At 32.8% G+C, this 22,321-nt stretch overlaps 3 protein-coding genes and 1 long non-coding RNA gene across 5 annotated transcripts; 3 read left to right on the top strand and 1 right to left on the bottom strand.

Moving 5' to 3' along the window:
- The first annotated feature begins 29 nt into the window (after window positions 1-29).
- On the top strand, window positions 30-7,830 carry LOC111001694 (zinc finger protein 271). Its single transcript, XM_022271686.2, has 11 exons — window positions 30-368; window positions 454-565; window positions 987-1,082; window positions 1,281-1,473; window positions 2,099-2,205; window positions 3,956-4,083; window positions 4,794-4,929; window positions 5,332-5,465; window positions 6,334-6,466; window positions 7,091-7,263; window positions 7,695-7,830. The coding sequence occupies exons 1-11, from the start codon at window positions 237-239 to the stop codon at window positions 7,752-7,754; spliced, it is 1,404 nt and encodes a 467-aa protein (XP_022127378.2). The 5' UTR covers window positions 30-236; the 3' UTR covers window positions 7,755-7,830.
- A 2,284-nt stretch (window positions 7,831-10,114) lies between these two features.
- On the bottom strand, window positions 10,115-15,799 carry LOC111001696 (clumping factor A). 2 transcript variants are annotated; one of them, XM_022271688.2, is made up of 5 exons: window positions 15,294-15,799; window positions 14,113-14,595; window positions 13,685-13,732; window positions 12,190-12,355; window positions 10,115-10,748 (listed from the first exon to the last, which is right to left on the bottom strand). In XM_022271688.2, the coding sequence occupies exons 1-4, from the start codon at window positions 15,461-15,463 to the stop codon at window positions 12,190-12,192; spliced, it is 867 nt and encodes a 288-aa protein (XP_022127380.2). In that variant the 5' UTR covers window positions 15,464-15,799; the 3' UTR covers window positions 10,115-10,748. The 2 variants fall into 2 exon arrangements, with proteins under 2 accessions (XP_022127380.2, XP_022127381.2); XM_022271689.2 differs by having other exon boundaries at window positions 13,685-13,720.
- A 956-nt stretch (window positions 15,800-16,755) lies between these two features.
- Window positions 16,756-22,312, top strand: LOC111001684. Its single transcript, XR_002600486.2, has 3 exons — window positions 16,756-16,842; window positions 17,286-17,435; window positions 22,198-22,312. It is a non-coding gene; the product is annotated as an uncharacterized LOC111001684 (long non-coding RNA).
- On the top strand, window positions 17,706-21,258 carry LOC123690368. The gene is made up of 2 exons (XM_045633755.1): window positions 17,706-17,992; window positions 18,706-21,258. Exon 2 carries the CDS (start codon window positions 18,739-18,741, stop codon window positions 21,115-21,117), a length of 2,379 nt encoding a protein of 792 aa, XP_045489711.1. The 5' UTR covers window positions 17,706-17,992; window positions 18,706-18,738; the 3' UTR covers window positions 21,118-21,258.
- Window positions 22,313-22,321: the final 9 nt, after the last annotated feature.

Raw genomic sequence — 22,321 nt, 5'->3', positions numbered from 1 at the left:
TTGACATTGAATCACTGACAGTGGCACAATTTAATCTTTGTTACTTGAAGTTTGAACTGGTAGACTAGACAGTTATACTACGTCTGTGGTATAAAACAATGAACGAATGAAAACAATTGCATAAACGCTCCAAATTTGAATTTCAATAAGAAATATATTGATGAAATGTGTCGCCGTGAACTTTTTAGATAATGTATTTTTATTTTATTTGAAGTTTCGCATGTAAGGAGGTAAAAATGGAGGACGAAGAAGACTTTATAGGTTGTGTAAGTTGCATGAGTACAAATGATTTATGCGACCTATTTGCTATTTACACAAATAATGATGAAACCTACGCGCAAATGTTTGAAACATGTTTTGAATTTAAGGTTAATAATATGTTTTTATTGGTGTCTGAAACGTAAATTTGATGTATGCGAAATAAATTGTTGAGTAAATAATAAAACATTTCAGATATCAAACGATTTTAAATATATATGTGCTGTTTGTGTTGATTCATTGGAGAAGTCGCTCTTTTTCAAGAACCAGACCACAGAAAATATAAGAATGCTACAAACCATCAAAAGTAAGTTATTTTTATTAAATTTATTTTTATTATCATTACTGTTGCTATTCTTAAAGTTTAATAACTTCAGTTTTTAAGTGTCACACAATCATATTAAAAGACTTTGCAGTTCTAATATAAGAAGCTTAATTAGCAGTCATCAATTGATATGTGTTTAACTAAAAACAATTATTAACTCATGTACATGATCATGATCTTTATTGATTATTGTCAAACTTCACAGAGCTTATATTCATGTTGTGAGTTTCATAGTTGTGCAGGCTTTAGCTTTTATAATTTAAGAAATATTTATAATTATATAACAGTAAAATCAAATTGTAGTTTATCTAGATACATTATTTTGTCAAACAGATATCTGCACCTTATTGTGGAGTTAATGTAATATGTAAAATATAATACTCTACTCTAATTCTCGTTACAGATGAAGAATACCTAGATGAGACTATATTAGAGGAAGGAGACAGTTCCTCCACAAGCCAAGGGCATTGCAGAAATTCTTGCCACAAAAATGGCGATGGTGAGTTAGAATTACAGTTGCAACCTTGCTATTAGCAATTTTTAATTATTAGAATGTTTATTATTATTATTAAATAATTAATTTGACAGCATTAGTTTAAATCTCAGGTAAAACAACTTTTTTAACATTTGCAACATTATTTATAAAAAATATTAAGAGTTGTTGAGTACAAATAACATTAATGCTATCCTCATGTAGACCTTGATGATGTGGAAATTGAAGCCCTGGATGAAACTACATGTATCTACTGTAATCTGGAGCTGTCCAGCCCTGAGGAGGTCCAGCACCATATAAGATTGGTCCATGGTCTGGAACCTCGTACTGGAAAACAAGTGAGAGAGTGTAACCTGTGTGGTGCCTCGCTAAGAGATCTACCCGATCACTTTAAAAGGTAAAAAAACTTTTATAATTTATAATAATAAAAAATATATTTTAACTTTAATTGCTTGTTAAGTAAAAAGTATGCGTGGGGATTTCTTAAATCTACTGAAGTGATGAAGTGTGATTCCCAATATTTTAAAAATTCTTTCTGTATATAAGTCTGAAAAATAAAAGCAACACGGCTTCAACAATAATGAAAATTATATACTGCTTCCCTTTTGTATAAATATATTACAAATTTGTGTAAAATTATACTAAAATACCATTTGAGTAAGGGATCGTTCAAGTACCTACTATATAACAAATTGGTAGGGGGGGGTTTGGTGTCAAACGTTATGATTCGGGTGGGGATTGAATTATGCGTTATTGGTAATATTTTTAGATTTCTGTATCTGTTTCATGAAGATGACCTTTTCTTTTGGCATCTGTTGTACCTTTTTCCTTTATTTTATTTTATTAAATATTTAAATATTTATCTGTTTCATGATTATTTCTATGTAGTAGGCAATCAGTCTCGCTTGTCTCACTTCAACATTTGGGCTTCCTAAAACTAAGTCTACGACCTCAGAGATGGGAGTCGCTAAAGCCAATTTAGAAAGTCAGGCTTATTACCAGATTTTTGGTTACCTTTTTAGATGTCACAGTGGCAAAGAGGACAATCGCGAATACGCTTGTCATTTTTGTGAAAATATTTATAAAAGTAAGAAGGCTTGCTTTACCCACCTGCGGATGAAGCATGGGTGTGAGTAGATTTTTCCAAACTTTGAATTGGTAGGCATCCTCTGCATATTGGGAAACTGGAACACGGTGGTAGAACGATACGTGATGTTTTTAATATGGAACCAGCTGTCTCTCTCCAATCTTTTAAGATAAAAAAATAGATCAGTGGCGCTATTTAGGTCTTGGCCTCAGATTTCTGAATCTGTTTCGTGGTCCTTTTTCCATCTAATAGGCAAGTAGGTGATCAGCCTCCAGTGCCTGACACACGTCGTCGACTTTTTGGGTGTAAGACATGTCGGTTTCCTCACGATGTTTTCCTTCACCGTTCGAGCAAATGTTAATTGCGGACATAGAAAGAAAGTCCATAGGTCATAGTCCGCGGATCGAACCTACGACCTCAGGTATGAGAGTCGCACGCTGAAACCACTAGGCCAACACTGCTCTAACACATCTTTTAAGATAATATATATATAGCTTAAAAGATTAGAACTCGTCAATGAGCAACGGTATCTCTTAATTGATGTCTCTAGCCTGCCATCTGTAGCATAAAAAATATCCTATTGCTGTCTGGTTATCCAAGGTTCGATTTCCAGTTAAACAGTAATTGATCGGATTGAAAGACGTGGTTCCTCTACTGTCAAATTATTAAATTCTGTTTCGGCTCTAACCATCCAAGATTGCCGAAGACGGGGAGAATGGAGGAAGTTGTTGGGTGCCTCTAACACGACCGTCAGAAATGAAAAGAGCGAATGAAGAAGAATGTCTGTTTTACGCCCAAACCCAATAATTAATCCACAATCTCAGAATGTAAACAATCTGAGATCAGACAATGACGGTCGATCAATCTAGTATCTGCATCCCAATAACCAAACCCTACGAAGACAATCCATTTTTGACGACGGATAGAATGCAATCTCTTCGCTCTTTACACTCATATTTGATAATCAATATGAATAAAATAAAGTAAATAAAACCGCACAAATAATAAGCAAATATACAGGTCTATGTTTAAATCATATGAAGTAGCTTTTTAATTATTTTAAAAACTGGTGTAAGTTAAAATCTTAAGATAGGATATTGGCGCAGTTGAACCGTCATTTTCATACATATCCACTTATGACATACACCAATCGTAACTACTATGGATAGCTTGTATCGACACATGGCTATTACAATCCGTCGATATGTTATTGGCACACTTATCAATAGTTGGATTAATATGTCTATCTCAGTCAAAAATGGATTGAGATAGGTTATTGGGTTTGGGCGTGTTTACGCGTACAAGCCGTCGGAAATATCTGCGAACCTCGCTGGAATGCGCTTCCCCGCACCCCGCCCCGTTTTCGCCTATCCAGTACCGTTGCCAACGCAATCGCCGACGCACGTGTATTATTCTTGCTTTCGTAATCGCATTTTAGTGTTTATTGTTTCTCTGTTTGGTGAAATATTACATAAACTACCTATTTAGTGCTGTATGTAAGATGGGTAGGACTACATAAAACTCAATAAAAATAAGTACACAAATAAAATATTTTTTATTTTTACATCTTCAATTTTTTTGCTATCTCTCCAGTTTGTATGACGTCATTAAGCCAGGTTCGCAGATATTTCCGACGACTTGTACCTTCGTTCAGAAGTGGCACCAAAACTTGAGTATCAAACTTTGTCATATACATAGATCATATAAAGCCAATTTGTCTATGGTTTATTGTTTATGGTCTCCAAATGTTCCCCGTTAATCCACTTTCCTCAACCCCTTATCCTTCCGTTAGTAAAACTGTGCAACGACCATTCGCCGAAGTACTCGTCACACGATCGCAAAAAATGTCATATTTGCGGCAGAGACTTTAGTCAAAAACAAATATTGAATAATCATCTGTGGAAGGCTCATGGTTTTGAGGTTAGAAATCAGTTCTTCTTAAGTAATGATATAAAAATTTAGATCATATGAATGTGTATATATGTAAATATATTTTCTTACACCCCTTTTATATCTATCTCTATAAGAATTGATCTTTTATTTTATAGATTATTTTCCTTTCCTTAATTCCGTTCCATCCGATACGTTTATTTTTTACCCGTTTCCCTGTTTTGACCCTGGGCCACAATGTACAAACCGTGCGGGTTATATTAAAAAAAACAGTTTAATAAACCCGCTACAAATTCTGTGTTGCCATTTTTTTCCTCTTGAATAAATCGTCTGATCTTTTTGGGGGCAAGGAATACAGGAGGATTTGGGGTTATCTGTGTCTTAATATAAATAATTTAGAATAGAATTTTCAGATCCGAATCGGTAATAAATTGTATATACGGTTTTGTTTGTAATTAGATTTTAAACCGAGAATTTAATACATACATAATAGTAGAATATAATAGTTTCGAAAACATCGCAGTTCAATGAGCAGTTTCTTTGGTAGGATTTAAGAAATTTTTCTGCATACCATATGTGGAACCAGCTGCCCACTGAAGTATTTCCGAACCAGTTAGACTTAGGGTCCTTCAAGTAAAGCTTTGGCAGTGTCCATGGGCAACTCACAGCAGTATCACTTAACATCAGATGAGACTCTGGCTAAGTTCTACGAAAAGAAAGTTTCCTACATTTCTTTATAGGTGGAAAAAAGAAAAGCATTCTTTTGCCCCTTATGCACTGAACGCGTTAGTTATGGATCTAACTTTAGTGCTCATCTCTTGAATAGGCACAATGTGACGGAAGAGGTCGAACAATTGGAATTTAGTTCGATGGATGGTAAGTTTAATATTTTCCTTTACTCACAGTGGTTGCCTGGAAGAAATCGCTCTAAAGCGATAAGGCCGCCAGTTGCTTTTCATTAAATTATGTTCATTTTTTTCTTTTATGTAATGTATCGAAGTGTTATTAATTAATTAAATATTGAAGATATGTTGTCACATAAAATCTCGATGGTGACAAAATATCATTATGTTCAATTAGTGGTCCACCTAAGTCCTGGTACCAGCTCATGGGGGGGTCATTGAACCCCCCCCCTGGATCCACCGTTGCCTATATGTATCAATATAATAAGTAAATATCGAAAAAAATTAAATTGATGAAAAGCCCAGGTTTTAAAAACGTCCTCACGAATCGTTTCTGTCATGATCAAAGTTTTTTTATAATAATATTTTTTTTTAGATTTCATTCTTTACAAAAGTGCTATACAGGAAGAGACAAAATATCGTTTTCGCAAAACAACAGCGAGCAAACAGACTATAGAAGGTGTTCGCTCGCATTATATGTGTAGTCAGTCCGGCATATATGTGTACCAGGTATAATTTTAATGTTTATTTATACGAAAATATATTTTTATATTTATTAAATAATTTATTCAAAACAAATAACATAATACATAAAAATATACCTAATAACTAACCTTAAAATTTAATAATTAAAATATATTATTAAAGGGAGTCCCTTTAGGCAAGGTTCCGAAGATACTGGCAGCGTTCCTCCTTTCAATAGCTAGACTTTAGATGGCGTCGCAGAAATGTCAATTGTCATTCTGAAATTACTTCTGAAACGAAATAAAACTTCAAGAAGTTGATACTGATAGTTATATCAGTATGAAAGTACTGTCATTTATGTGGTAGAATACAATATTTATTTATTGGGCTATCGTACACAAACATGACAATTTATATTACAGGACCTGGATGACTGAGCTTAGCTCGGTAGTCTTTTTTTAAAAATCGTGTTTTTTGGAAATTTTATTTAAGTAGTTACATACTAATAAAATTATGAAATATGAATATAATTATCGAATAAAGATAATTATATTCATATTTAAGTTTTTATTTGACTGACATCTTTAAACGAGCAATTCTATGTTTAAGTTGATAAAACACAAATAGGTAAAATGACATTTTCTAGAAATGATTCCTAGCTAAATCGATTTATCGCCCCCGAAACCCTCTGTATACCAAATTTCATGAAAATCGTTGGAGCCGATTCCGAGATTCCAATTATATATATATATACAAGAATTGCTCGTTTAAAGATATAAGATTAAATACGCCGCGCCAGCTGTCTACTCTCCATCCGTCTTACGAATTTTCGATCAGGTGACGTATAAACTGCTCACCTCACTGGTCTGCGCGCCCATCTTGGCTAGACTATTAGAATTGGATTTTGATTTAGGGCAAAGGCAAACGTCCGGCGCCAGAGAGACAAATCTACAAGACGGGCAAGGCGTGTCCCGCGCACATGATTGTTACGGAAACATTGGACAAAGTGCTTGTCACGTTCTACAAGACGCACGTGGGGCATGGGCGTGAGTACTTTACACTTCGATAGGTTAAACAATCCCAGGTGCAGGACTCTAACGCCAAACAGTAGTGGTCACGTGATAAAGCGTTAGCTTTTTAAACGGTTTTATTTAGCTCACCCCGTTTGTGAACCCCGTGTTCTTTTTTCTTGGGTCAAATTTAGTAATTAAAATTTCACCCTCTTCCTGTCTGTATTTTAGTCTAGTCTGTGCATATGTTTATAATTCCCACGACTGTATCTATTTTATTATTTTTTGGTTTTTAGTACATTTATCTTAAACATTGCAATGTATGTTTAACATAAAACCGTTTAACTTAAAAAGTTTTTTTACCTATTTTTTTGTTGACCATGACAGTTATGACGTCTACAATTGTATAGATTATATTTGACGTCTGTCACTTTCATCACAGACGCAATATTGTGACGACCTTTAGTTAAATCGTTAAATGAAACTACTCTTTGGTAGGGGCAACTAGAGTAATTTTTAACTTGTGATTTTTACTTTGAAAGTACGTGTGAATTTAAATAAATTATTTGACTTTGATTTATTGTTTGCCTCCATTGACGCCGTACCCCAACGGGAAATTGGTATTATTTTATTTTTAACAGTTCTTTAATAAACTTTTAGCCTGTCCCTACTATGAACCCCGCGAGCCGAAGCGGCTGAAAACAGAGGCTGATACGGATAACGAGTCGTTAATTTGTGACACATGTGGTGCCAAAATGGAGACGGCAGAAAATTTGCACACACATGTGACGGCACACGGGTTACAATTGTACCCTTGTGAATACTGCCATGAGGTATGTACGGTGGCAGGTTTCACGAGGTAATGATTAACAGGATTCCAGGCTAAGCAGATCTCAGCGAGCGCGTTACCCTATAACGAGGGAGACCACGCGTTATAGGAAATCGCGTTGTAGGAGTATTCTCGTAAAAGTGTTTTTTTTTTTCAAAAATTAGGAATACGAATTTATTATAGTTATTTAGTTTAATTTTATAATACCATCCAGATTCTGCTATAGGATAGTTGTAATACTTTTATACAGCCGGGGTAAAGCAGGCAAAAGGCTCATCTGATGTTAAATGATACTGCTTATAGAAATTCTGAATGCCAAAGGCCTGCCTTTTAATTTAAATCAGTAAATTGGTGACTGCGGGTTTTTTTTCAAGAATCTCCAAAAATTGCGTGACGTAATACTTGAACGCTCCCTTACGCCTATAATTTTTGCAGTTATTCCAAAATGTCGATGCGTGGAACCATCACAGAAGACGGGAGCACAATTATGTTTAGTTTTGTTTTTAGATTTTTGTTTAGCACGAAAGCGGTTATGTTATTTCTTTTTGCAATAAATAAATATTACTTTGGAGTTTTATTTTATTTTGATTTAGAAGAACAACTGAAATAGCGGATGTTGCTGTTGTAGTATTTAAATTTCCCGCCTTTTGCTCCATATATTTGAGTTGCCCCTTATCTACTCTGTTTATCATTTGTCTTTGCCCTACTCTCTACTCTGTGAATATTAGCAAGAAAGCCGTAGTATTTTTTTTTCAAACTAAATTGTTATTTTCCACATAAATCTACAACGTTATATTAAAAATAAATAGAATTAAGGCCAGCCGTACACGGACTGCTTGAAGCCGTCAACTACATGATGAAATTCCATCGTGCTGTCGACCGCTCGCGGGCAGTCGCTATGCATTCACTGACTGCTCGAGCCGTCTAACTCTACCAAAACTCTCAATTTGAAGACCTTTCATCATCTTCAGTAATGTCTGATGAATTATGTATTTTTCAATATTTTTAATGATTAAGAATTTAAATAATTGTTATTTATTTTTTGAACCTCAATGTTCCTACTGCTAGTCTTTCTTCTGCTTGGATACTTCTCATGATTGTGTCTTCACGTTTAATTTTAGACCTCAGTATATTATTCATTTCATCAAACAAAGACACTGACATCCTAAAATAGAGTATATTATTCATTTCATCCAACGAAGACACTGACGTCCCAAAATAGAGTATATTATTCATTTTATCCAACGAAGACACTGACATCCCAAAATAGAGTATATTATTCATTTCATCCAACGAAGACACTGACATCCTAAAATAGAGTATATTATTCATTTCATCCAACGAAGACACTGACATCCTAAAATAGAGTATATTATTCATTTCATCCAACGAAGACACTGACATCCCAAAATAGAGTATATTATTCATTTCATCCAACGAAGACACTGACATCCTAAAATAGAGTATATTATTCATTTCATCCAACGAAGACACTGACATCCCAAAATAGAGTATATTATTCATTTCATCCAACGAAGACACTGACATCCTAAAATAGAGTATATTATTCATTTCATCCAACGAAGACACTGACATCCTAAAATAGAGTATATTATTCATTTCATCCAACGAAGACACTGACATCCCAAAATAGAGTATATTATTCATTTCATCCAACGAAGACACTGACATCCCAAAATAGAGTATATTATTCATTTCATCCAACGAAGACACTGACATCCTAAAATAGTTGAAAAAATTTTCTTCATCACTTCTAAGTTCCATAAACAAATGATGGAATTGTCCATGTTGTTCTCTTAATTCCAAAATTGGATGAACCCAAAATTTTCTCTTTTGACGTCGCCGCCGTCGTCTTCGCTTGACCAGAAGCAGCAAAAGCAGTGCTTCCTCGTCAGAATCCATGACTAGACTGCGTTAGAAATTTAACTACTCGAGTAGTCCGTGTACTCCTTCTCTAAGCGGACACTTGTATACTTAATAAAGTTTTTAAAGACCTAGTCGTGATCATAAACATCGGCTAAGTGGTGTTTTGTCTGTTATGACTAGTTTTCTTTACTATATTCATACGGGGAAGGATATCAGGAAATCGGCTATTCTAAATCCCCATTAACACTCTTCACAAGTGGTGGTTGGTGCGCGAGTGGGCGAGATGAGCCCACCCACCACCGATCACGCTTAAAACAACCAATGGCGACTTTGAGAGGATATTTTTAACAGTAAAAGCTTTAATTAAATTATATAAGTACTGGGCATCATACCATATTTTTTATTTGCGTTTTGTGATATAAACACAAGACACTATAATACCGAGCTGCTACCGAGGCATTCTATGTACTTTAAATAATGATCAAAGAACATATTATCCCTAAAACTGGGACCAATTATGTAAAATGATTTTTTTAGATTAAATTTTCTTTGTTAAACTCTCTTATTCATCTTTCCAGCTATTTCTACTGCGATACAACCACGCAGTCTAAAGTCATATTTAGAATTATACTATACTGTATAATTGAAAATACAAAAATCAGATACCTATCCACCTATCTTAAATCCAATAAACAAAGCAACTCCTGTGAATTTTTTGGAGAAATAGGTCTAATAGAAATAAGGAACCTCTTTAGTAATATTCATTGATCGGGTGAACGTAGGAAGTTGCGTGTTAGCGCGCGGAAAATCTAGCAGCCGAGATTTCCGCTTCACAAAATTGCGGATTCAAAATCCGTTATTTAGCCTCCATACATACAAACATTACATACATGTAAATAATATTTTTGACGTTATGTGGATTGTGAACAAAAAAAAAACGATTTTTATTAAAACTTTATTACCAATTCATATATATTTACAACCCAAATTATTGCCAATATTGATTAATAAAAAAAAGTAAAAGGCCAGAATGTCGGCTTACAGCCAATAAATTTAGAATTTGTATAATATTTATCACATATTACGTAACATTTTAACAGATAAAATATTCAGAATGAAATAGTTTTTTCTATCTATTACAAATATTTAGTAGAGCAACCATAGACAAAAGTTTTATATGTGAAACATTTAAAGAAATTAAAGAAGAATGACAATCCAAAGAATATTTTTATTTTACTTTTTATAAAATGTTTTTTAATTCAATGTTTCAATCCACTAATATAAAAATAAGTTCTAAAACTAATTATTTCATTAAGTATTGGCGAAGATCTAGACTAGTTTTTAGGCGGATTATAAATTCGTTGTCAGACCTAAACACAAAAACAGAAACGACAACATCAGTTATTGAAGGAAAATATTTTTTAGCGGGAAAAAAAGAATAGTTCAGTGTTGCCGTTATTAAATATAAAGGGAATAGAAATAATCAATTTTATGGACAACTGTATAATGTTAAAGCCTTTTCGAAGTGACGTCTTCAAATTCCGCCAACATCAGAAATCAGGAGCCAGCCGACTTCTTATACTTATGAAATCTCGGGCATTTCTGAAAAATAAATTTAATCTAGATTGTGCGCAAACGAATGGGCAATTCTTATTTTCTACGCGTTGTTTATTCACAAAAATTATACTTTTATTTAATTTAGTAACAATAGAAACACGTAAATTCATATATATTTAGTATGGGGTCTAATAAAAATACTATTCATAAATACGCATGGATTTAAAACCAGATTTTTACTAGCGCTAGTGTCTGTAACAAGACGTCAATGTCGATGTATTGGATAAGGGCAAGATCTCTAGAGCGCACTTAGACTTTGCTTAGTGTACACTTAGCATAAACTATGATTTAGTATTTATAAACATTTTAACGGTGGATTGAGCTAAGCACAAGCTAAGACAGAAAATGACAAGATACAAATTGATGTTTCATTTCATTGAATACCTTTTTTATTACCCTTAAAAAAAAGTATAACAAATATTAAAACGTCTAAAACGGTACACATAGATCTTCTATTTATTTATTTTATTATTGCCATAACTAGAAATTTACAAGTAACCTTTAGAAAATGTATTTTAGAGATGACAATAATTTTGTTATGTAGAACGGATCGCATTGTTATGACAACAAAAACCAGATATGAAGTGAGAGTTGAAATTAGTTTGCTTACAGTTTGAATTTTGTTGTCAACATATGCCAGTGCTATAGGGCAGATACAACAAAAAAAGTCAAGTAAAAGACATGATGGCAAAGTAAATTTTGGGCCATTTTTTTTGTTAGGCTTATAGTCAAAGTTTTTGGTAAGTCGTCGATTTAGTTAATTGAGATTAAGCTAAGCTAGCACTCAGAGAGATTCGCGAGTTTGCTCTATAATTACCGACTATGACTTAACTCGAAAGTTAAGTCTGAGCAAAGTGTAAGTGCACTCTATAGATCTTGCCCAAAGATCCGTCTGCAGGATTAGTGCGCTCAACGGTTATTTATATATTAACCTACACGGTATCCTTTCTATAGTTCGATGCCCTCTGCATACTATAGAAATTCCGTAAATTCCGAAAAACCGTGCCCTCAATGTACGGTTTAAGCACTCGCCCGGTACCGTACAACCCTACCAAAGGCCGAGAATAAATTGAAAACTTACTCTCGAACCGGGAATCGAACCCAGTACCCCTCACCATAGCAGCCACATACAAAGACCGCTAGGCTATGTGGCCCTTAGGAGAAAGTATATCTACCAAGGCATTCGCTATCCTCGTCTATCAAATAATGTTATGCGTTACTCGTAACGTGTAACGGAAAATAAAACTTTGGGTAATTCAACAAAATCAAACTTCAAATAATAAAGTATTTGAACGGATATTATGTAATAACCAATACTCGAAAATTATTGAATTTTCATGAAGCTTTGTACTATTTGTGCATACATCCAGCTCCATCAAAACCTACATTCAAGTCAAAATAAAAACGCGCATGATCAGGTACTTACCTAAATGCTTTTGCGACAGTTCGGGCATGTCTGCTGCTTCTCAAGCCATGGCAGGATGCATGAGGTATGGAATCTGTGTGTGCACGCCAATGCCATCACCTCTTGCTCCTTCAATATTACATCGAAACATATGGAGCACTGTTCTAGAGTCCATGACCTCTCGCGACTGGAAATAACATTTTAAAATAAACGCACTTACAGCCTCTCACCTCATTAGTACGAAAATAAGATGTCATGCCGTAAGATACCAACGCCTTTCTGGCCAATGCATACCTAATATATATTTTATACATACTAAGTATTATAATATATAGACGCAATATACAGGCAGACTACATCTATAATAAATTAATTAGGCTGCTTAATATCTACCTGTCACAATGGACCGGCTTCCGAACACATCTTAGACGTTTCGGAGACCTAATAAATAGTTACACATTTCACTCTCATTCACCCACACACACTCATGCACGTGTTAAAACAAATAGTTAAAAAAAATCTGTGGAATTTGCTACTAGCTTGGTTATGGAAGAGTTGGGGGTCCACAGGTATTTTTAACGTAAAAGGGTTGCCACATCTTACACATTATAATGAATTGTTTGTAATGAATAAACACAATTTTATTTTTATTTTGGTGTAGTTCGCATTAACGGTATTTTTATCTGATACTTTTTTTAAGCTTAACAGAAATGTATTATTTTATTTTACCATGTATTAAATTTAATTGCATTATTTTGAATTGAGTAAAAATTTCATCATTCTACCGATATAAAATGTATGTATTTATTAAAGAAATACATTATCTTTACAGACTATGCCAATACGATTATGTCGAGAAAAATAAAATTAAACATATAATACACAAAACTATCATTATAGACTAATATTTGACATATTTTAATTGACGACTCGTTCAGCCTTTGCAATAAATAAATAAATAATAAATAGCCTGGCAGCATAATCTTGATATTATGATTTGGCAAGAAACCCTTTTCCAACTGGCCTATAGCCAACATATATTTCTAAAATGCGAAGTTTCCTTACGTCACTTAAATGTCCAAACAAAATAATATTTTATTTTATAAAAAAAATTTGACATTATTTTACAACATAAAAAGGACTAACTTGACGTTTACCTCCTCACCTTCATTCTAAAACGAGAGTTAGCGCGAATTTTTGTCTATGACTGACTGTATGTCAAAATAAAAAAAAATAACATGCGTGATGCGAGAGACGCTGATAATACTATTAATTTTATACCATGAACAAACAAAAGCAATCCAAAATATGTGTCGTTTATAAAAAATATTCAATGTTTTCAGGATTCTTTTACTTTTTTTTAAAATTATGTACACACAAAAAACTAACAAAAACATGCAAAATGTAGACCTCACAAATCTCAATTATGAAATGACAAATGCCATGTTACTGGTTAGCATTTTTCACCAAAAATCACACATTAGTAAAATAACTACAAAAAACAAAAGACTCTTACAACGCTTCCCTTTTCTTTGCTGATGAAAGCGATGATCTGGAATTATTTCTGAAAAATTATTTGTACTATGCTTTGACATATATATGAGACTAGTAAGACGGCTATAGTGTGTTGTGTGAATTTAATACAAAAATGCAGTCAATATGTTTTTAACTAACTTTGCTCTGACCAGGATTGCTAAAAGATTTTGAGTATGTGATGTTATAAATTTGCATTCACAGCTCTTAAGCAAAGACATTATTGTGTTTTATATATGAATTAGCGGTGATAATTTAAAATAAAAATGTAATGTAAATGGAGACACCTAATTTTATCATTTTCAATACAAATTCAATGATAAAATTATTGACATTGTAACTGCAGTAACAACTGGAAATTTTGTAATTATTAAAATTGTTTAATATTTTCTTATTAGATATGGAACTTACAGGGGACCTACACTGCGGTCACTAAAACTTGAATATTGCCAACCCATAATCCCCAACATTCGAGGAAAAGGGCTATAATAGCTGTGTGAAGCTTCAGATGATACATGAGCAAAGTCGTCTCGCTGAATATTTTCAAAGTCTGAATCATTCTCAGATCCTTCATATACTGATTCTGAATCACTAGAGATGTGTGTATCACTATCTGTGTTTTGAGTCTCCTGGTAATCATCATCTAAATCACTAGATTCAACACTCATTACGTCATTATCAGAGTCCTCATCAATTGATTCATTAAAATTTGATACAGATTCATCATCATTTGTTTCTAATTCATCTGTAGATCTTTCAGAATAATCCATATTCTCATATCCAACAGAATCCTCGCTTTCAGAAAAAATCAGTGATGAATCAAGGTCAGTCTCATTAATACTAGTGTCTGTTGTTGTTATATAGTCATTGCTGGTGTCGGTGTAGTCCATAGTGCTGTGTAAAGCAAGCAATGATTAAAGCAAGGCATGCAATAAAAAGCTTCGATGTTTCACTGTGTGAAATAAGTAAAAGCAGAATGAATTGATTCTAAAATTCTTATAAAAATTTTACTTTAACACAATTATAAAGTATAAAAATCCAAAATCATTATGCATGCAAATAATAATTTAATAATAACTAAATGCACTAATTATAGATGGGTAGTTAATAATTTTAGCTCATGGTATTGTATCTTTAGTCTTCATTTAATACCTTCAATGGATTTTAATATTTAGAATTGATCATAAAAAAGTCAAGATATATACAGACCCATTTCTGAATCTATTTGTTATAGTGGTAAGGTGTTACAAACCATATACAATGAGTGTTTTATATTTTTAGAACAAAAAGATACTGTTTTGAATGCAATCATTTATTATTGTATTAATTTGAAATAAACTACATTCTCAACAATCTAGAAAAAATTACAATTTAAAGTTAAAACAAAATATTATAAGTTAATTTCGACGATAACCGACGTTTCCTTAATTATATTTACAAATGGTAAGGACATTGGAAAGGTAGGTAGGTGAAAGGTACATACAAATTTATTTTTAGAAAACTTCATTAAATAGCGTCTTTCCAAGCATTTGATGGTTTTAATAACGACAAATAGGCATATCTAGAATATTTAATTTATAGTATTGACTTACAATTGCTGACCTTCCCACTGATTTGAAGAACCAGCCTCAGGTTCTTTTTGGCCAAAGAAGTAGTACAAGGCAGCCCCAACGCCAACGCCAACTCCGATAGCTGCAGCCGCAAAACCTAACCCACGACCTGAACTGCTTGTTTTTTGTGAATCTTCCTCGCGAACACTCATAATTTTCTATTGTTCTAAATTTTAACAGAGTACAAACACTAATCCAAGGAGGATTTTTAAAAGATGTTTTCCACTATCAGCTGTTAATGTCATTAAACTTAGTCAAAAGTTATTGTATAATTTTTTTTTTATTATTTTATGGCCTGGTAACGAGACCTTTAAGCCAAGTCTTATTTTTTTTTTGTCACTATTTCACATGTTATTATATATAACGTTCCACTTCTTTATTTTTTTAAATCTTTCCCACTGTATTTTTTATATATTTATATAATGCACTATAACACTTTTTATTCTTGAGCAAATCACACAGCTGGCGGCGGGAGGGATCACTAAGAGGCTTATTACACTATGCGATATTCAGACTGACTTAGTAAGACTGTCTTAAAATCTAATTAGCAAGCTCGCTATTACACTAGACTGAATACCGCATGCTAACTCATTTTTACTCATTTGCAAAGCGTACGTAGTCGGTGACGGATGTCGCCATGTGACTTAAGAAACTACCTTAGAGTAGGAGCTGCCGAGTTTGAATGACTATTAAAATGTTATATTAGTAATTTATATTATTATATGTAATTTAATAGATACTCCATACATTCAATATGGCAATAAAAATGGCATGTCTCGGTACAAATCAAGAACAGAACCAGGCTGGCACACTTTAGTATGTTGTCATTAGAGAATCGCAGAAAATTTATTTAAATTTATTGACACATCGTTTGCAGCTAAGATATTCTATAATAAGATTGATTGTCCGAACCTTCTTTCTAAATTTAAGATTCATGTTTGTTTTTACCAATGTATCAGTGTGTCGAGCGTTGGCTAACTTTATCTATAAAAAATAAAAAACATTCCAAAGTACTTTTTTTTCTTGCAAACACGCCATGGTGCACGCGGCCACAGAAAACAAACATGTACAAACGTCTTTGCTCTGCGACTGCCGCGCGCTGACTGAATGATTTAGCGTGCTAAGTCTTATTACACTACACGATATTCAGCAAGTAAGCCAGTAAGCACCGCCGAACCCATTCGGTCGGTCTAATTAGACAGGCTAACTGGCTAACTCTTATTACACTAGGCTGAATCTTAGTAAGACTGTCTGAATATCGCGTGGTGTAATAAGCCTTTAACTTCCTTATTGTTTAAATATTACCACTTATAGATAATAGAGTATCACAGACATAATTTTGTTAATGGTAACATTTGATCATTGTCTTAGGTAGAACATAGTATATACCTATGCTCTTTGTGAGCCTATATCAGGGGAATTACTCAAGCTTAGTGATTTTACTGAATTCACCACCATTAAGGTTAGTTGAAACTTTCTTTAGTTGTGAAGAAATAAATTTTTTGCCTTGGCAGTTTTAGTGGATTTGAAAGTATGTTTATTTATGCATATTGTTTGATGTATTGAAAATTTAATTCAAAGAAAATATTAAATAAGCCTATTGGCTTTAAAAATCATTGTAAGACGTAAGTTATTTTTTCGTCCGCCAGGGACCCTAGCAACATCTTTGAATGTTGTTTGATCATTATCAAGTATTAGAGTTGGCATCATTTTGTTCAAATATATAATACCTTACTCGTCTCTTACAAAATATGCAGACACGAGTAAAGATGTTCAAAAAAAAACAATGAAAAAATACATATGTTGGGAATATTGTAAAGTTAAGAGAGGTTAGGAAATTCGTGTATTTTTCTATTAGTTCAACTGTCAATGAAGGCTATATACGTATAAAGTGTGTCAGCCATCTGCAAAATTCAGCTACAAGCTAAGCGTAAGTCCTCCGTTCCAAATTCAGAAAAGTTAAGTTACTTCCAGGCAAAATGGCGGATCTCAAAGCATGGACCTTTGGTTTAGTAATTGTAGCGGCTGCAGTAGCAGCAGCCGTAGATTATTTTCGGCATAGGAATGTACAGAGGCAGTACCATACCAACGGCCAAAGGAATTCAAGACGCCAATAATAACAAGGTACCGAAATAGATAATAAATATTCAATCTAATAATAGTGTGATTTCTATTTGCCATGGCTATACAAATTTCTTGCTCTTAATCTCATGTCACAAAGATTTTGTGCTCTAATAAATTGAGTTCCAAACGATACAATTACGCACAAGGACGTCGCCTGATTGTCAAGGGGTTCACAAAGCCAGTAGAAATAATAAGCTATTCAAATATACATATTTATATGTTCGCAAAGTGAATTCACAGTAGCGAAATCGTGTACATTATATGTTTGATTTTATATATCGCACATCCGCTCAAATAACGTCATAACTCGATAAAATGTCAAATGACTTTAATTGTACCATTCGTATCAGAATAACACATACTTCATGCTCATAAATCGTCATAGACGTAGTTCAATTATTTGTCCCTAGATGGCACTTGTGACGTTCTATTGTTTACCGAAAGTTGTGCCGCGGCGAACATAAACAGTGTCATGTTACGACTTGCGCGAGGTGGTCATACGGGCGTTGTTCAGTAAAAGTGAATTGTGTCGAATCAAGACAGTCTTTGTAAACGAGGTAAGTAACATTTTATTTTCTTTTTTGCAACTAAACTGATGCTTGTCGAGTTATGCCAGTATACGTGATTGAAACAATTCAATTTACACATTTGTTAATCACTAATAATGACCTATGCAGAGTTATGGCGGTATACGTGATTGAAATTATATTATTAAACATGTTTGTTTATCACTAATACTGACCTATGCAGAGTAACGACGGTATACGGGATTGAAACAATTCAATTTACACATTTGTTAATCACTAATACTGACCTATGCAGAGTTACGACGGTATACGTGATTGAAATTATATTATTAAACATGTCTGTTTATCACTAATACTGACCTGTACTAATGTATGACAGTATATGTGATCGGGATGATGGCACAATATGTTTTATTAGATAATAAATCTGAATTATGTTGAATTTTGACTTTATTCATAAATAAAACGACTGAAAATAAAACTATGTGTCAGCAAGAAAACTGATTTGTCTTCAATTATGCTCGTGTTTTTGACTATGATTATTAATAAAGTGATAGATTTATTAATTTAAAATTATCGTATAGTGATAGTATAAAATTATTTTAGGTACTGTTTACGCATAATGTTTTTTTTTAATTCCCTGAGGCCACATTGTTGTTTTTTTTTTAGTTTAAAACCTTAAAAAATGTTTAGGTAGGTATTTAATTGTTTTTAACTAATTGTGTTGTTCATCTTGTTCTCAGGTGTTATTCGGTTTGGCGGTGTCACTTGTAACTATGTCCAGATCCAGAAAAATATTGTCATTATGTCTGGAACCCAATGACCATCATAACACAGTAACTGATGACTTGTCTATTGTGGCGGAAGATACGCAACCAAAAGATGTAGAAGAAAATTGTGACACGTCAAATAAAGAGAATACATATCATATAAATGAACCTACTACACACATTCCCAACTTACAGGTAGAATGTAATAGAATAGAGAATGAAGACTGTAATTTGCAAGAACCCGAATCTACGGGTGAAGAAACAGACGATTCTGTTAAAGATCGTGATTATAAATTGTCTTCCAAAAAGCGTAGCAAGAATTTAGTAGTTTCTCGTCAGCGATCATCTAGTACTTCATCTACAAATTCCTCTTCGTCTAGTTCATCCTCATCTAGTTCATCTTCATCTAGTTCATCCTCTTCTGATACTCCTTCGTCTAATAGAAATTCTCCAACATCTACCTCTGTACTATTGTCACTTAATAAACAAACAAATCAAGACAACAATGAATGCTTGCCTTCAACTTCCAAAGAAATTAACTTAAATAGTATTCATTCTCCAATACCAAACGAGACCGTAGTACAGGGAAATTTCAATACACGTAAGAGACGCCGTGGAGAGGCACAATGGAAGCAGAATATAACAAAAGTTTTACGAAACTCTGGATTACCCTATCAAACGAAGTCCGGACGAAATATTTCTAAGAAACAAATGAAACCAAGTTGTGGAGAAGGTTGTAGACTTAAATGCAGCTATTTTCTTACCGATGAAATAAGAATTCAAATCTTTGATTCTTATTGGGCTTTGAAAGATTTAGAGAAACAGAGACTATTCATTCACAAACACATACAACAGATAGAGATAAAGTTTCGGTCTACCAAAGCACAGAAAAATCGAAAAATCAACTATGCATTTTACTTTGAGGTTGAAGGTTCATTAAAAAGGGTTTGCAAAACAATGTTTAAAAATACATTGGATATTAATGATAGAACAATTAGAACTGTAACAGAGAAATCTACTGGAGGATTTTTGAAAGAAGATGAAAGAGGGAAACACGGTAAACATTATACTGTAGGTGACACTATAAAAAATGATATAAGAAATCATATAAAACGTATACCGAAAATTGAAAGTCATTATTTAAGAGCACAAACAACACGAGAATACATTGATGGAGGAAAGACTATATCTGACTTACATAGAGATTATGTGAATGAATGTAAACAAGATGGACGCAACTTTGGAAACTACGTAATGTACAGTCGTATTTTTAACGGTGAATTTAATTTAGGATTTTTTGTGCCAAAAAAAGACAGATGTGAATTATGTGTAGCTTATGAAAATGCAGTTCCCGAAAGTAAACTGTTGCTCAAAAAAAAATATGATGAACATTTAGTGGACAAGGTTTTATCCAGGGAAGAAAAAAAGCGAGATAAAATAGCCCTAAAAGAAAACAAAAACCTGATTGTATCTGTATACGATTTACAAGCAGTTTTACAGGTACCTCGTGGTGATGTTTCTGTTTTTTATTATAAGAGCAAATTAAATAATATGAACTTTACGATAAGCAAATTGAAAGCAGAAGAATCGGGAAAAAAGAAAAAAAGGCAACAGACTGAAGACGATAGTTACAATGGAGACACTATTGTAAATAACAGTATTACCGATTGTTATTTTTGGCACGAGGGTCAGGGTAATCGGGGTTCAGATGAGATTGGTAGCTGTTTGCTTAAATATATAGAAAAAGAATTGCATGATTACGAGGGTGACCAACTAGCTGATATAGTTTTTTATTCGGATAACTGTTGCGGCCAAAACAAAAATAAGTTTATTGTTGGATTGTACATGTATGCAATATTGAAGTTTAGTAATTTAAATTCTATTACTCATAAATTTTTGATAGCCGGACATACGCAAAACGAAGGTGATGCCATACATTCGGTAATCGAAAAGCAAATAAAACGTTCCTTGAAAACTGGTCCAATTTACGTGCCAAGTCAGTACGTACAAATAATTAAAGAGGCTAAGAAAACTGGGGAACCACTAAGAGTTAATGAACTATCACACACCGATTTTATTAATTTAAAAAGATTAGTTAGTGATCTAGGTATTACTACTTTAAATAAGCTAAAGATTTCTGAAGTTAAAATGATGATGATTACCAAAGCCGCACCAAATATTTTAAAGTACAAAACGTCGTACACTGACATTGAATGGTCTGAAACTAATTTACTTTCTCGAAATAAAAAAATAATAGTTCCTGATCTAAAGCAAGTTTATGCTGCTAAAATAGAGATTAAGGAACGGAAAAAGAATGACTTAATGACATTACTTCTTAACAACCACATTCCTAGTTTTTATGCCAACTTTTATAATAGTTTATAAGTTTAATTATTTTTTATTACACTGTCTACTCTCGTGTTATTGCACAGCTGATTGTTATAAGTACTTAAAGTATTTTATTTTGATAGAAGTTCATTTTTAGACTTACTGTTACAAATTGTGATTTTAAATAAGTATTGAAATACCTAGATTATTTAATTTTCATAGAGTGTTTATATATTATAGTGATAGAGTGTGAATTGTTTATTTTTCAGTTAAGACGTTGTAAATTATAAGTTCCTTAATTTGATTTATTTTTTCAATGCTATAGAGGTGTACTACCCTCGTTTTAATTAAACTGTTGATCGTTTTGAAGTACATAGATTATTTAATTTTGATAGAAAGTTGTTTTTTTTTCAGTTATAAGTTTGAAAATTTAATTGTCTTTATATAAAAAGGCATTTCAAAGTCTAATATGTGTGTAATACACGTTATATTAAAGAATATATTGTATTTCATTACAAGTTAAAAATACTTGTGTCATTATAATAAACAAATTATAATAAAACTTTGTATTTTTTGTACATATAGTGTCACAACCCAGATTATTTCAATGTTTTTTTCAGGATTTTCAGATTACTAATAATATGAATTTATAGAGCTTAAAAAAACATTATAACTCGGTGAAGAAAGTTTTCTTCTAAAATAGTTCCCTTTTTAATTATGATCCAAAAACTAAACAAATTAAGTTGGGTAAACTTTAAATGTCTTTCCTGAAAAATGTAGTTTTTGGAGTTGTGACGTTATTTGAGCGGAGGTGCGATATGTACATTATTATATTTTATTTAAATGTTTCTCGACATATCGTATTGGAATAGTCTGTAAGCATAATGTGCTTGTAGTGCTAGTAAAATTAATCACCTTACCTCTTTTACGCATCCTTCTATACGCTTGGTATTAATAATTAGTTTTATAGTTCTTTATATATACTTTTAAAAGGTTCTATATAATATATAGGTAGCCAAATTAATGTATTCGAAGTGTTCACGAAAAAATTTACACGGGCATAGATAATAGCTTTGTTAATGTCAAAGATAATAAATCTGTAGTAACAGCAGATGATTTATTATATTTTCTTTTCAGGTTATTGAAACAACGTATCTTCAAGATTTAATAACATTCCTCTTATTCTATTTATATGTAATCGGGTTGTATAATGAATTGTAATTTTGAAATATAAGAACTATATATATTTGAATTTAGTGTT

The sequence above is a fragment of the Pieris rapae genome, chromosome 24, assembly GCF_905147795.1.
Source record: "Pieris rapae chromosome 24, ilPieRapa1.1, whole genome shotgun sequence".
Taxonomy (NCBI): domain Eukaryota; kingdom Metazoa; phylum Arthropoda; class Insecta; order Lepidoptera; family Pieridae; genus Pieris; species Pieris rapae.
The sequence above is the reverse complement of the archived record's forward strand: the minus strand, read 5'-3'. Positions and strand labels throughout refer to the sequence as shown.